General features: G+C 50.0%; 1 protein-coding gene across 1 annotated transcript in view; it reads left to right on the top strand.

The window, feature by feature from the left end:
* The window catches only part of CLEC3B (C-type lectin domain family 3 member B), a 46,995-nt gene extending 35,199 nt beyond the window's left edge, over nt 1-11,796 (top strand). The window contains exon 3 of the mRNA XM_075316618.1: nt 11,161-11,796. Within this exon, the coding sequence (XP_075172733.1) occupies nt 11,161-11,561 (401 nt within the window). The 3' untranslated portion in view covers nt 11,562-11,796. The remainder of the gene's footprint in view (nt 1-11,160) is intronic.
* Nucleotides 11,797-15,877: the final 4,081 nt, after the last annotated feature.

Here is a 15,877-nt window from a genome sequence, read left to right as displayed (position 1 = left end):
GAATTCCAGCGTGTCGGCACATCGCATATCAGCCGGTGAACCAGCAGGCCGAAAGACACTTCTGGAGCAATGCAAATCGTTCAGCTGCGGGGTGTGAACGGCGGAAGTGAGCACATAGTGACCGTGCCCTCTGCAGAAGCCCATGTAGGCCGGGATAGTGGGTTAAAAATTGCTGGACAACAAGGTTCAACACGTGAGCCATACAAGGCACGTGTGTCACACTGCTCCGGCGAAGGGCTGCACCCAGGTTTGCAGCATTGTTGCACATGGCCTTCCCTGGCTGCAGGTTGAGTGGAGACAACCATTGCTGAAACTCCATCTTCAGAGCTGACTGCAACTCGTCAGCTGTGTGACTCACATTTCCTAGACATTTCATCGTAAAGACCGCCTGATGCAGTTGAGCTCTGCTGTCAGCATAGTAAGGAGGAGTGCGGGATTCCTTGTGCGTAGTTACAACGCGGGTGGCCTGACCAGACAGGCTTTGGGCGGAGGTGGAGGACCCAGAGGGGCTGGAGGACCCAGAGGGGCTGGAAGAGGCAGAAGCAGTTGAGGAACTTCTACATATAGAGGATTGATGCACAACTCGTGGGGATGGCAAGACTTGTACAGCAGACCCTTCTCCATCTCTCACCATAGTTACGCAGTGCCCAGTCAGCAACCTGTAACGCCCCTGTCCATGCTTACTGGTCCAAGTATCTGTGGTGAAATGCACCGTGTGACACACAGAGTTTCTCAAGGAAGCGGTAATGTTGTGTGCGCAGGCACACCTTTCTTGGAGAAGTAGTGGCGACTGGGCATCTGGTACTGGGGCACTGCGACGGACATAAGGTCTCGAAAATCCTGTATGTCCACCAGGCGGAAACGCAGCATTTCTGTAGCCAACAGCTTGCAGATGCTGAAAGTCAACCTCTTAGCTTTGTCATGGCTAGGAGGAAATGGTCTTTTATTTGTCCACATCTGAGGGACCGAGGGCTGGCTGCTGTGCTGAGACGGCGTTGAGTAGGGTGTCCCTGGCAAACTGCTGGTCTGTGAGGAAAATGCAGGCGGAGACATAATGTTGCCTTCATCCAAAGGTGGTGCTCTTGATGTCTGAGAGAGCTCAACACCAGCAGCTGTTTCCACTTCCAAAACAACTGACGACCTGCCAATCACACTGCCTGTTGCGGGTAAAGAGGTGTAAGGTCTGCGTCCAAAAGCATGTGTGACTACTGTCCCAACAGTCACAGAGGATGAAGAGCACACGGATGCACTTGAAGAGGCAGATGGTGGTTGGTCCGCTTCGCTAGGCCGCATTGTAGCACAGTGAGCTTCCCACTGCGACTTATGCTTCATATCCATGTGACGGTTCATGGACGAAGTACTCAAACTCGTGAGTTTTTGGCCTCTACTTAGAGATTGGCGACAAATCTTACAGATGATATGAGTTGGGTGATCCTTTGCGATGTCAAAAAAGGACCAGGCTAGGCAAGGCTTAGAGCCCTTGTGACCTGCAGAGCTACCCCAACTTCTGCTCAGAGGCAGAGTTGTGGCTGAGGATGTAGTTGTTGACGTGCTTCCAGTACTCCGCCTCTGTCCAGGAGGGCGCAACCTAACCTCGTCGTCAGTAGAATCCTCCTCCACCTCCTCTGCTGACCTCATCGACTGCCTGACTGTGGGTTGACAGTAAGTGGGATCTACAACCTCATCATCACCCTGTGTGTTTGCACTCCCCTCGTCCTCAGAGCCAACCTCTTCCTGCCATGACCAAATACTGAAGTAGTCCTTCCAATCAGGTATCTGAGTCTCATTGTCATCAGCATGTTCCTCATTGTCTCCACCAAAAGGAGTTACAGTTTGGGAATGAGGGTCTACATTATGCTCAGAACCTTCTTCATCTGGACCTGAAACTGACTCACAAAGCTTCTGGGCATCAGTGCAGATCATTTCCTTGTCTGGACTCACTGCAGCTTTGGAGCAGACCTCTGATTCCCAGGCTATAGTGTGACTGAACAGCTCTGCAGACTCAACCATTTCTGTTACCCCATGTTCTGCAGGGCGGGTGGAGACTTAAGAACTGGAAGAAAGCAAGTACGATTGGGGTGACAACTCAGAGGACTGGAATCTTTGGGATATTGAAGTTGAGGTGGAGGAGAGGCCACTTGATGGAGCACTTGAGATCCATTCAAGCATCTGCTGTTTTTGTGCCTCATCTACCTTTGGTAGCAACGGTCGTTTCCGTAACAAAGGTGATCATTTCAGATTGTCTACGGAAAGTAGTAGACATCTTACTTTGGCTGGAAGATGGTCTTTCTTTAGCAGATGTTACTGTTGCTTTACCACCTACTCCACGGACACAAACTTTTTTTCGCTTTCCAACACGCCTGTTCCCCTTTCCACCAGCATCTGGCCTTTTGCCACTCATTTTGTTTGCGAACAAATTGGACACTGTTTGTTGCAGTTAAAAATTGACTAGCAAAAATGGAGAGGTGGTGTAGCTTTCTTGACAGCAGTGGTAGGTCACTGACTATCACAGACACTGATACTATGCCCCAAAAAATTGGCTGGACTACCTGCAGTTAGAATTTGACTTGCAAAAATGGAGAGGCGGTGTAGTTTTCTTGACAGCAGTGGTAGATCACTGACTATCACAGACACTGATAGTATGCCCCAAAGAATTGCCTGAACTACCTGCAGTTACAATTTGGCTAGCAAAAATGGAGAGGTGGTGTAGCTTTCTTGACAGCAGTGGTAGGTGAATGACTATCACAGACACTGATACTATGCCCCAAAGAATTGCCTGGACTCCCTGGAGTTAAAAATTGTCTAGCAGAAATTGAGAGGTGGTGTAGCTTTCTTGACAGCAGTGGTAGGTCACTGACTATCACAGACACTGATACTATGCCCCAAAGAATTGCCTGGACTACCTGCAGTTACAATTTGGCTAGCAGAAATGGAGAGGTGGTGTAGCTTTCTTGACAGCAGTGGTAGGTCACTGACTATCACAGACACTGATACTATGCCCCAAAGAATTGCCTGGACTACCTGCAGTTAAAAATTGTCTAGCAGAAATGGAGAGGTGGTGTAGCTTTCTTGACAGCAGTGGTAGGTCACTGACTATCACAGACACTAATACTATGCCCCAAAGAATTGCCTGGACTCCCTGGAGTTAAAATTTGGCTAGTAGAAATGGAGAGGTGGTGTAGCTTTCTTGACAGCAGTGGTACATCACTGACTATAGAGAAAAAAGTATTCAGCTCACCCATGTAAGGTCCTCCAGTCAGCGGTTGATGCACGTAGTCCTGCGGACAGGCAGGTCCGGCTTCAGAGTAAACGGTAATAGAAAATGAGTGGGACTCAGCACCAATATGGATGAATAAAAATCTTCATGCTTTATTTGAAAAGTTTAAAAATAAAGGTAGGGTCATAAATCATCCAAAATCGCCATGCGACTTGCCGTGCGGCTTGACGCGTTTCGGACACAAAAGGGGGAATTTAAAAACAGTCCTTAATCATAAGCCTTATGATTAAGGACTGTTTTAAAATTCCCCCTTTTGTGTCCGAAACGCGTCAAGCCGCACGGCAAGTCGCATGGCGATTTTGGATGATTTGTGACCCTACCTTTAGTTTTAAACTTTTCAAATAAAGCATGAAGATTTTTATTCATCCATATTGGTGCTGAGTCCCACTCATTTTCTATTAACATCACTGACTATCACAGACACTGATACTATGCCCCAAAGAATTGCCTGGATTCCCTGCAGTTACAATTTGGCTAGTAGAAATGGAGAGGTGGTGTATCTTTCTTGACAGCAGTGGTACGTTACTTACTATCACAGACACTGATACTATGCCCCAAAGAATTGCCTGGATTCCCTGCAGTTACAATTTGGCTAGTAGAAATGGAGAGGTGGTGTAGCTTTCTTGACAGCAGTGGTAGGTCACTGACTATCACAGACACTAATACTATGCCCCAAAGAATTGCCTGGACTCCCTGGAGTTAAAATTTGGCTAGTAGAAATGGAGAGGTGGTGTAGCTTTCTTGACAGCAGTGGTACGTCACTGACTATCACAGGTACTGATACTATGCCCCAAAGAATTGCCTGGACTACCTGCAGTTAAAAATTGTCTAGCAGAAATGGAGAACTGGGCTATGTTTGTGGAAAGCAGTGGTAGGTCACTGACTATCACAGACACTGATACTATGCCCCAAAGAATTGCCTGGACTACCTGCAGTTAAAAATTGTCTAGCAGAAATGGAGAGGTGGTGTAGCTTTCTTGACAGCAGTGGTACGTTACTGACTATCACAGACACTGATACTATGCCCCAAAGAATTGCCTGGACTACCTGCAGTTAAAAAATGGCTAGTAGAAATGGAGAGGTGGTGTAGCTTTCTTGACAGCAGTGGAACATCACTGACTATCACAGACACTGATACTATGCCCCAAAGAATTCCGTGAGCTGATTTAGACAGATGCTGTGAAAAACCCTTGCACAGTGCTGGCACAGACCTGCCTAGCAATAATGGCTATGAACTGCTCTAATCTAGCCCTGAAAAGGGCTGAAATTACAAGTAGTCCCTAAACCGTAAACAGATGTCTCGATTGCACTGTATAAGTGTATAGCGCCCACAGCAGCAGCGGGAGCGGTGACTGACACACACCCGCAGCACTGAGGTAATGGCGGCAATGGGGAAAATGGCCGGGTCTTATAGGGCAAGGACATGTGACATGCACAGCCAATGAAACATGCCTTTGCTTGTCTGGCAAAAATCCACTTTGCTGTGTGTGTGTGTCTGTGATTCGCTGACAGCCTTGCCCGACCCACTGGACGTGCGGTTAGGAAAAACAAAATGGCGATCGCCATTATTTCAGCACTCAGCAGCACTGATCTCAACCCCGACCCCCCCCCCCCACACACTATATGCTGAATATTGATAATATCATTATTAACAGTGATTGACCGTATTACAGTGAAAAGCCAGCTAGTAACTAGCTACGCTTTTGGTGATCGAACCGTTTTTGAATGGTAACTCGAATGTTAAGCAAATTGTTCGAGTTCGTCGAACGACTTGAACATCGCCCAAAACAACTCAAAATTGAAATTGGCGAATGGTTCAATTTGAACATCGCTCATCTCTAGTCCCGAGTTTACTTCCATGTAATGTATATGCAGCTATATGATTACTCCATCCTAGGTGCATTACTTTACATTTATCAACATTAAATCTCATTTGCCAAGTATCTGCCCATTCTGACATCTTATCCAGAACATTTTGTAATATTGTACTATTAAGGTCCGTTTTTAATATCCTACATAGTTTGTTGTCATCAGCAAAGACCGACACTTTACTATCAATCCCATCCACAAGGTCATTAATAAAGAAATTAAAAAGTCCTAGCACAGATCCCTGCGGTACCCCACTGCTGACTATAGCCCAATTAGAGAATGTACCATTTATGACTAATATTTGTTTCCTATCTTTTAGCCAATTCCTTACCCATTTGCTTATAGTTCCCCTAGTCCTGGTTTCTGGAGCTTTATTACAAGACTGTTATGTGTCAGTATCAAATGCCTTTGCAAAGTCCAAATAAATCACATCAACTGCATTACCAATATCCAGATTTGCACTTACCTCCTCATAAAAACACAACATGTTGGTTAGATACGACTCATCTTTCATGAATTCATGCTGGTTATCAATTATTTAATTATTCTCTCTAATATATCGCTGCATGTGATCTTTTAAAATTCCCTCAAAAATCTTGCACACCACTGATGTAAGACTTATGGGATGGTAGTTACCTGGATACACCCTCTTACCTTCCTTAAATGTTGGTACTACGTTTGCCATTCTTCAATCCTGAGGCACCAACCCTGTTACAAGAGAGTCTAAGAAAATGAGATACAGCGGTCTGTCAATTACTGAGCTCAATTCCCTCCATGTTCGTGGATGAATGCCATCTGGTCCGGGGGATTTGTCAATATTTAATTATCTCAGGTGCAGGTGTACATCTTGTGTTAAATTAGTTATATCGGGGGGACACTTTGATTTTTGCCTTGTTGAATGATCTCTGGAACAGGTCAGTTCCTTGGTGAACATGGATGAAAAATGCCTGTTATAATCTTTTATGGGGAAGATACCATCTTTTTTTTTCCTTTTGGCATTGATGTATTTATAAAAAAAGTTAAGGTTTACTTTAATGTCTTTGCTTATTTTTGTTTCAATAGCTAATTTTGCTAACTTGATTTCTTTTTTACATTTCCTATTGAGATCTTTTTACTCCTGAAATGCTATTTCTATATTCGCAGCCTTCAAGATTTTGAATACCCTTTCTTTTTGTTTTATTATACTTTGTACTGTCTTATATATCCATAGTGGTTTCTTTTTATTCCTGGACATTTTATTACCAGAGGGTATAAGTTGTTTTTTTTTACAGGACTCTAGGAGTATATCCTTATACTTGCCCCATTTATGTTCGGTATCCTCAGCTCTGGCATTGTCCCAATTTTCAAGATTAAGGGGTACTTTGCACACTACGACATCGCAGGTGCGATATCGGTGGGGTCAAATCGAAAGTGACGCACATCCGGCGTCGCTGCCGACAAAGGAGTATGTGAATCCTTTTTACTACGATTAACGAGCAAAAAAGTGTCGAAATCGTATGATCGGTGTAGCGTCGGTCATTTCCATAATTTCGGAAGGACCGATGTTACGATGTTGTTCCTTGTTCCTGTGGCAGCACACATCGCTGTGTGTGAAGCCGCAGGAGCGAGGAACATCTCCTTACCTTGCCTCCCGGCTGCAATGAGGAAGGAAGGAGGTGGGCGGGATGTTTACGTCCCGCTCATCTCCGCCCCTCTGCTTCTATTGGCCAACTGCCGTTTGACGTCGCTGTGACGCCGCACGACCTGACCCTTTAGGAAGGAGGCAGTTTGCCGGCCAGAGCGACGTCGCAGGGCAGGTAAGTGCATGTGAAACTGCCATAGCGATAATGTTCGCTACGGCATCTATCACAAGATATTGCAGCTGCGACGGGATCGGGGACTATCTCGCTTGGCATCGCTACCATCGGCTTGCGATGTCATAGTGTGCAAAGTACCCCTAAGTTCTTTCCTTAATTTGTTGAAATCAGCTTTCCTAAATTTCCAGGTTTTAGCATTTGCCCTTCCAAATGTTCTATTGAATATTACTTTGAACCTTACCATATTATGATTGCTGGTGCCCAAGTGCTCCTGGACCTGTAGATCTGAAATTGTATCTGGTCTGTTTGAGAGGACCAGATCTAGCACATTAAAAATATTCTGGTTTTGGTGGAGATTGTGTTTTCGTTTTTTTACATTACATGTATTATTCTAAGAGGAATCTTTAAATCATTTGATCTATGAATTACATAATTTGCAATCTAAAAAAATCTATATATATAATTGCCTTATTCTGTCTGTCTGTCTGTCTGTCTTGCTCCAAAATTGTGTCCTTACGGTGACACAAAGCGGATTGGCCACTGGCCTCGCCATGGCCCCGCCCCCCCGCACGGATTGGTCGCTCGCCCTGGCTCCCCCCCCCCACGGATTGGCCGGCCGCTCGCACAGGCTCCGCCCCCACACGGATTGGCCTCTCGCCCCGGCACCCTGCACGTATTGGCAACTCGGCCATGCCCCGCCTCCCTCATGCAATGCACGCTCGCTCTCGCCCCGCCCCCCGCACGCATCCCCCGAACTGACACGGAGACACGACTGCCAGGTGAGTACTGTACCCCCGGGAGCCCACACCAGCATATGCCGCCAACCCAGCCGACACATACCCTCGCATTGCTGGGGTTTGCCGCCGTATGCTGGTGTGGGCTCCCGTGCGAGTGGGGGACGTGATGCGCTGGTAACCATGGTAGCATAGTTACCAGCGCATCAAGGTCCTGCAGCGGCGGAACATCCACACGCACACATAACAACACACACACACACACACACACATCAGATCACACTCACTCTCACACACACCTCACACACACATCAGATCGCATCCACACACTCACAGCATCCGGAGATATCGCTTGCTTCTCGGCCGCGATACTGTGCTGTGAGCTTCCAGGACCTGCCGGAGGATCACATGGCCAGAAGCATGTGGTATCTCCGGATGTTGTGAGTGTGAGCGCGTATGTGCAATATCGTCAGTGTGTGTGTGAGTGTATGCGATCGGGTGTGTGTAAGTGTATGCGATCGGGTGTGTGTGAGTGTATGCGATCGGGTGTGTGTGAGTGTATGCGATCGGGTGTGTGTGAGTGTATGCGATCGGGTGTGTGTGAGTGTATGCGATCGGGTGGGTGTGAGTGTATGCGATCGGGTGGGTGTGTGTGTGTGTGTGAGTGTATGCGATCGGATCTGTGAGTGTCGGCAGAGGAGCACGGCGTTCTGGAGTAGGCTGGGAGGAGAGAGGCTGATCCTGGGGAAGGCTGGGAGGGGGAGGCTGATGCTGGGGGAGGCTGATGTTGGGGGAGGCTGGGAGGGTGTAGGCTGATGCTGGGGGAGGCTGATGCTGGGGGAGGCTGGGAAGGGAGAGGCTGATGCTGGGGGAGGCTGATGCTGGGGGTGGCTGGAATGAGAGAGGCTGATGCTGGGGGAGGCTGATGTTGGGGGAGGCTGGGAGGGTGTAGGCTGATGCTTGGGGAGGCTGATGCTGGGGGAGGCTGGGAGGAGAGAGGCTGATGCTGGGGGTGGCTGGGATGAGAGAGGCTGATGCTGGGGGAGGCTGATGCTGGGGGAGACTGGAAGGAGAGAGGCTGATGCTGGGGGAGGCTGATGCTGGGGGAGGCTGGGAGGGGGAGGCTGATGCTGGGAGAGGTTGGGAGGAGAGAGGCTGATGCTGGGGGAGGCTGATGCTGGGGGAGGCTGGGAGGGGGAGGCTAATGCTGGGGGAGGCTGGGAGGAGAGAGGCTGATGCTGGGGGAGGCTGATGCTGGGGGAGGCTGGAAGGAGAGAGGCTGATGCTGGGGGAGGCTGATGCTGGGGGAGGCTGGGAGGGGGAGGCTGATGCTAGGGGAGGCTGGGAGGAGAGAGGCTGATGCTGGAGGAGGCTGGGAGGAGAGAGGCTGATGCTGGGGGAGGCTGGGAGGAGAGAGGCTGATGCTGGGGGAGGCTGGGAGGCGGAGGCTGATGCTGGGGGAGGCTGGGAGGCGGAGGCTGATGCTGAGGGAGGCTGATGCTGGGGGAGGCTGGAAGGAGAGAGGCTGATGCTGGGGGAGGCTGATGCTGGGGGAGGCTGGGAGGGGGAGGCTGATGCTGGGGGAGGTTGGGAGGAGGGAGGCTGGGAGGAGAGAGGCTGATGCTGGGGGAGGCTGATGCTGGGGGAGGCTGGAAGGAGAGAGGCTGATGCTGGGGGAGGCTGATGCTGGGGGAGGCTGGAAGGAGAGAGGCTGATGCTGGGGGAGGCTGATGCTGAGGGAGGCTGGGAGATGGAGGCTGATGCTGGGGAAGGCTAGGAAGAGGGAGGCTGGGAGGAGAGAGGCTGATCCTGGGGAAGGCTGGGAGGAGGGAGGCTGGGAGGAGAGAGGCTGATGCTGGGGGAGGCTGGAAGGAGAGAGGCTGATGCTGGGGGAGGCTGATGCTGGGGGAGGCTGATGCTGAGGGAGGCTGGGAGGTGGAGGCTGATGCTGGGGAAGGCTTGGAAGAGGGAGGCTGGGAGGAGAGAGGCTGATCCTGGGGAAGGCTGGGAGGAGGGAGGCTGGGAGGAGAGAGGCTGATGCTGGGGGAGGCTGATGCTGGGGGAGGCTGGAAGGAGAGAGGCTGATGCTGGGGGAGGCTGATGCTGGGGAAGGCTGGGAGGGGGAGGCTGGGAGGAGAGAGGCTGATGCTGGGGGAGGCTGGGAGGAGGGAGGCTGGGAGGGGGGAGGCTGAGAGAAGAGAGGCTGATGCTGGGGGAGGCTGACGCTGGGAGGAGAGAGGCTGATGCTGGGAACAGAGAGGCTGATGCTGGGAGGAGAGAGGCTGATGCTGGGAGGAGAGAGGCTGATGCTGGGAGGAGAGAGGCTGATGCTGGGGGCAGAGAGGCTGATGCTGGTGCAGCATGGGGGATGGAGCACGATGGGGGGTTGCGCAGCATGGGGGATGGAGCACGATGGGGAGTGCGCAGCATGGGGGATGGAGCACGTTTGGGAGTGCGCAGCAGCATGGCGGATGGAGCACGTTTGGGACTGCGCAGCATGGCGGATGGACCACGTTTGGGAGTGCGCAGCATGGCGGATGGAGCACGTTTGGGAGTGCGCAGCATGGCGGATGGAGCACGTTTGGGAGTGCGCAGCATGGCGGATGGACCACGTTTGGGAGTGCGCAGCATGGCGGATGGAGCACGTTTAGGAGTGCGCAGCATGGCGGATGGAGCACGTTTGGGAGTGCACAGCATGGCGGATGGAGCAGGTTTGGGAGTGCGCAGCATGGCGGATGGACCACGTTTGGGAGTGCACAGCATGGCGGATGGAGCACGTTTAGGAGTGCGCAGCATGGCGGATGGAGCACGATGGGAGGTGCACACCTCCCCCCAACACACACACACACACAACACACCACACACACACTGGGAACCACAAACACCGCCCTACACAGACACCCACACACACAGACAACGCTGCACGCACACAACACCCAACACACAAACACCGCGGCATACATAAATATACGCACATACCACGCAACACACACACATTGCACAAAACATACCTCCCCCAAAACACACCACACCCACACAAACCGCGCAACACACACACACACAACGCTACAGACACACAGCGCTCCACAAACAACGCAACACACGCACAACACCGCTCTCACCCCCCGCCACACCCAGAACATGTACAGCGCCCTACACAAACACTTGGTAACTACACACAACAACATCTATATATATATATATATATATATATATATAACAAAAATCATACATTAACTACACAATACGTAAATTCTAGAATACCCGATGCGTAGAATCGGGCCACCTTCTAGTAAAATATAAATAACCTAAGCAAAAAAGAAGCAAGTACTGTTATTTAAAAATAAACACATAAAAACAGAACACTAGAAAAAAATTAGCTTTGCTTTTACAGAATAAAATTGCTGCAGAACACTTTTATACCTAACTTTATAATTGTTATTGAATTTTATCTAAATTTGTTTTATCCTTCTTGTCTTTCTAGTTTGCCTTAAGGGCTCCAAGGCTTTACACAAATGTTTCCTGTCTTTTCCGGAAGCGAAGACTTACCATCAAGCCAGTGATGCCTGCATCTCACAAGGAGGAACCCTTAGTTCTCCAGAGAACGGAGATGAAAATGATGCATTATACGATTATGTCCGCAAGAGCTTAGGCTCGGGTTCAGAGGTGTGGATAGGTATCAATGATATGGCTAATGAAGGAACCTGGGTTGATATGACCGGTAGTCGCATCGCCTTTAAACATTGGGAAACAGAAATAACCACTCAGCCTGATGGCGGCAAACAAGAGAACTGCGCATCTCTGTCTGCCATTGCCATCGGTAAGTGGTTTGATAAGAGCTGCAGAGAGACCCTGCCTTTTGTGTGCCAGTTTGCCATTGTTTAGCTGCCAATTTAGCTCCCATCATACGAAGCTCGCCGCGCTTATGATTCCTCACACAATGTCACCTAAGAAGAATTAACACTCACGCTTAGTGGAAGTATATTAGTCATAGACTAGACCAGGACTTTAACTTGCTGCCACATGTATATTTATTTACACATTATATATTGTATATAGCTTATTGACAGTGGAAGTTATTAATGTCAGGTGCTGTCAGGAATTCCATTATGTTAAAAGAATGCAAATAAAGTCTTAGTTGTATGTTCATATTATGGTTTCATGTTTTTCATTGGTGAATTACATAACTACTCGAATTCTTGTAAAACTAATGTTCATGTTTTCTATGATGGCATTATTACCGCTTACCAAGAATTCTGCTATTTAAGATCTATCTTAAGTACAAGCCATTGATACCTACATCTGATACCCCCACCTATAAACTGATAGGATATGCCAAAGTGCCCAGAAGTAAGCAGTGTTTAGAGCAGGAACATCCCAGCACCATGCTCTTCAGTTAACTTCATTGGTATCTGAGCTGTAGAATACCCGAAAATGGCTACTACATGTGCTGCTGTGGTGTTCTGGCTCTAATAACCATTTATTTCTGGATGGTAAGGTAGCTGCTGACAGCCGACTGGTGGTGGTCCAGGTGTTACCACTGGAACCACATGCTAATCAAACCCCTTCCTGGTGTGTTATGTACATATCACACTGCTCGTGAGTATGGAGCACCCACAGGAGTTGAGCCCACACCATAAACCGCAAATGCTACATAAGGTATCCAGCCAACATCTGCATATAACAGTGGTTATCGGAACGTAACCCCTAAACTGCCTCTATTATTTTCTAACAGTAGTATGTAAAGCTTGCAGCCTGAGGGCACGTTGTTCCTGGAATCTATCACCTACACATCCCTCTGATACAATCACAGAGTGCTAATGGATTATTATGGCAGCTGGGGGCCTTGATGAGTGTAATAGGAGATAATTATTTTACCCATACAGGCTCAGACTGGCTCATTGGGAAACTAGGAGAATCTCCAGTAGGCTCCTGACCAAGGGTATACCATTGTAGATGGTGCAACCAGTTCTTGGGCAGAGGTGGCCTACTGATATTTGTGCCACCCAGGTGAATACTATTGCAGAGCAGACAGTGACTGACTCCAGACCTACAATAGCTCATTATACTTCACAGGGGCCCATCAAGGAGTCATTATAGTGTCCCTTCTCTGGCCCCCCATAATGTATAATGCCTCTCTCTGGCATTTATATAGTTTACAGCTTGGGGGACATTATGCAGTATGTGGCTAAGAATGGAGACAATATACTTTTGGGGTCAAGAATGGGGGGCATCATACAATATAAGAGCCAGAATGGGGGCATATAATAGGGGGTTCAGAATAGACATTATACAGTATTGGGGGCTATAATGAAGGCATTATGCAGTATGGGGGCCAGAATGATAACATTATGCAGTATTGGTGCCAGAATGGATGACATTTTACTGAATGATGGCCAAAATATTGGACATCATACAGTATTGAGACCAGAATTGGGGAAATTATAATGTTTGGGAGCCAGAATGGGGGAGACAATACGGTACTGGGGCCAGAGAGAGGGACATTATTATTATTTTGGAGGTCAGAATTGAGGTCATTATATTACATGGGGCCACAAGGGAAGACTTTATTAATGCCTGGCTCACAATGGGGGATGTTAATGTGCCGCCCCCGCGAAAGCCGAGGGGCTGCTCAGACCCGGATCCGCAGTGGCTCGAGGGGTTTCCGGATCCGAGACAGCGTCGCGCGGCTACCTCGGAAATAAAAAGGGGGGCTCTGTGGTTTTGGGATAATGTTCGTGATGCCACCCATGGTGTGTGGTAAAGTGAGGGACCACCGCTGCCGGTTTGGGGGGAGCCCGGGGACGCTGGTTTGTGGCAGCTCGAGTTGTTAACCTCTCTGTGGGCAGGGGGAGTGATGTCCCGGGGTCCGGTGATGGATGGAGTGGGGAACCCGTTGGGTGCAAAGGGATAATGTGTACTCACACAGTCCAAAGTCACTGACGCTGACACCAGGTAAACCAAACTCTTGAGTATCCTGATTTTCTTGGGCGAGCACGCCGGGTCCGTGCCCTTTTGGTGTTGCAAGTTGACCTGAAGCCTTGTCTCTTGGCACTGTGTGTCCTACGTGTGGATCCCTTACACTTGAAGCATTTCAGGTCCCGCTCACCTGCGTGGCTAGCAGGGTGAGCTTGCTCTCAGGGTTCACGCTTGGGATTTTCTGGACGGTTGTGGGAAGTCCTAACCCCCTCGCTGTGCTAGTACCCCAATTCTGGAGCTGGTGGGGAACGGTTCCTGAAGACTCTGTTCCCGTCAGGTGAATTACTGGGCTGTGTGAAGCTACTTCCCAGCCTAGGGTCCGCGTACCCCGTCGTGCCCTGGTCCCTGCCTGGTTGTAGTGCAAGGCAGCTGGCCTGCTCTCTGTAGCAGCACCATGCCTCCCTGTCACTACCCTCTGCGACCGGGGTTCCAGTTCCTTCTGGCCAGACCAATGTCTGGCACATGGGATGGGTACAGGAGCCCAGCTCCACAGCATGACCTGTTCTGTCACCGCTGCTCACTGCTCAACTACTACTCTACATCTGCAACTGACATCTCTGCCCTCCCTCTTCCATCCCTCCATCTGGGTGGCCCTATTCCCCTCAGGCTGCCCAATGGGTGTTTGGTGGGTGTGGTGCAGAGTGTTCCTCAGGATTTATGTACACCTGTTGGTAGCAACACCAAATTGACAGGACCCAGAACCAAGGACCCACAACCATGCAGAAGGGCAGATTGCACGGCACCCTTGTGACGACCTGATAGGCCAGGGCGTCACATTACCTATGCTCATTATTGTGGCACCATACATTAACATTGCCCCCCCTGGAGCCCTTGTAATGTGGCGCAGGGTGGTAATCGTGGGCGAGGTAATTGTTTGCCGCACCACGGCATGCTACATGAACATGGGGGTCTTGGCTAGGTGTGTGGTGCACTACAGTGGCAATACACCTTTGCAGGCTGCATGTTTCGATGGCTTTGGCTGGCCAGGACCAGATGGTACACAGTTCCAGAGAGGAAACCACAACTTCTTTATAAACACAAAGTCTTGATGGGCGTGGCCTGGGCATGGAAGGATAGAGACGCCTAGTGAAGTGGCTCCTGCCCTGGCCTGGATTAAACCACATTAGAGTCTCATCTACTGGACTGCCACGAGGCGAATGGGCAACAAGAAGAGGAGAGGAAGCCCCCGGCCAAAATCTGACCCTCCAGACACCCCTGCTCATGATATAAGGAGCTATTTGTTGAATCCAGCTCGGGCGGATACTGGACATAAAATGGCCTATGTTGCAAGGCTGACAAGAAGCGGTCGCGCGCTGGGGGCCGCGGCAGCAGCGACCGCTGAATAATTACAGGCAGCATGTGTTATCCGGACGCTGGCGGCAGAGACCCGCGGTGACAGAGAAGGAGCACAGGTCAGTGCAGGGCGGACTGGTGAAGACGCTGCAGTACGAAAACAAGATGGCGCCGCATCTCTGAGCATCGGCAGGAGCAGCGGGGAGGCCATGGAGGGTGCCCGGACAGCCCCCACGTGCGCAGTACCTGAAGCGGAGGGCAGCGCTGGGGCTCTGATGGGGGAAACCTCCCCCCACCTCACTCCCAGCAGATGCCTGCTTGTCTTGTCAGGCATGGAGGCTCGGCTGGAGGAGGGGGAGGGGGCCGCTTTGCATGGCAGCAGCTCCGTTACAGGCCTGGACATGGAAGCTGAATGACAATCTGTTGAAGGACACAAGAAGATGAAGGTTATGCAAATTAGGGCTCTACTTGACACAATTCACAGGTTGGAAACCACACACAAAAGAAACAGATCGGCCGGGGTCTTGGTAGACCTCACTAAAAATAGAGAGGACCTCAGGACACTTCTCAATGAGAAGTACCTCAGATATCGTGCTCACTACAAACGTTTTTTATACCAACATTCGGATAAATGTGGCAGGCCCCTGTCGCGCCTTCTTCATTCCCGCAACAACACATCGTTCATACCCAGAGTACAGCGGCGTAGCGGCTCCGATACGAGTAATCCGGCGGAGATTATGGAAGAGTTGCGGTCTTTTTATTCTGATCTCTACAACATTAGGGGCCGACTGGCGGATATGGGGCAGAGTGATCGGAGGGAGCGGATCAATGAGTATATCACAGACACGGCATCAACGCCGTTGAGGGCGGAGGAGGTTTCCCAATTGGAAGAACAGTTTACAGAGGAGGAGGTAGGTTTAGTGATCAAA

This window comes from Anomaloglossus baeobatrachus, chromosome 6 (assembly GCF_048569485.1).
Source record: "Anomaloglossus baeobatrachus isolate aAnoBae1 chromosome 6, aAnoBae1.hap1, whole genome shotgun sequence".
Lineage (NCBI taxonomy): Eukaryota > Metazoa > Chordata > Amphibia > Anura > Aromobatidae > Anomaloglossus > Anomaloglossus baeobatrachus.
Note: the sequence above shows the minus strand (reverse complement) of the source record. Positions and strands in the feature narration are given on the sequence as shown.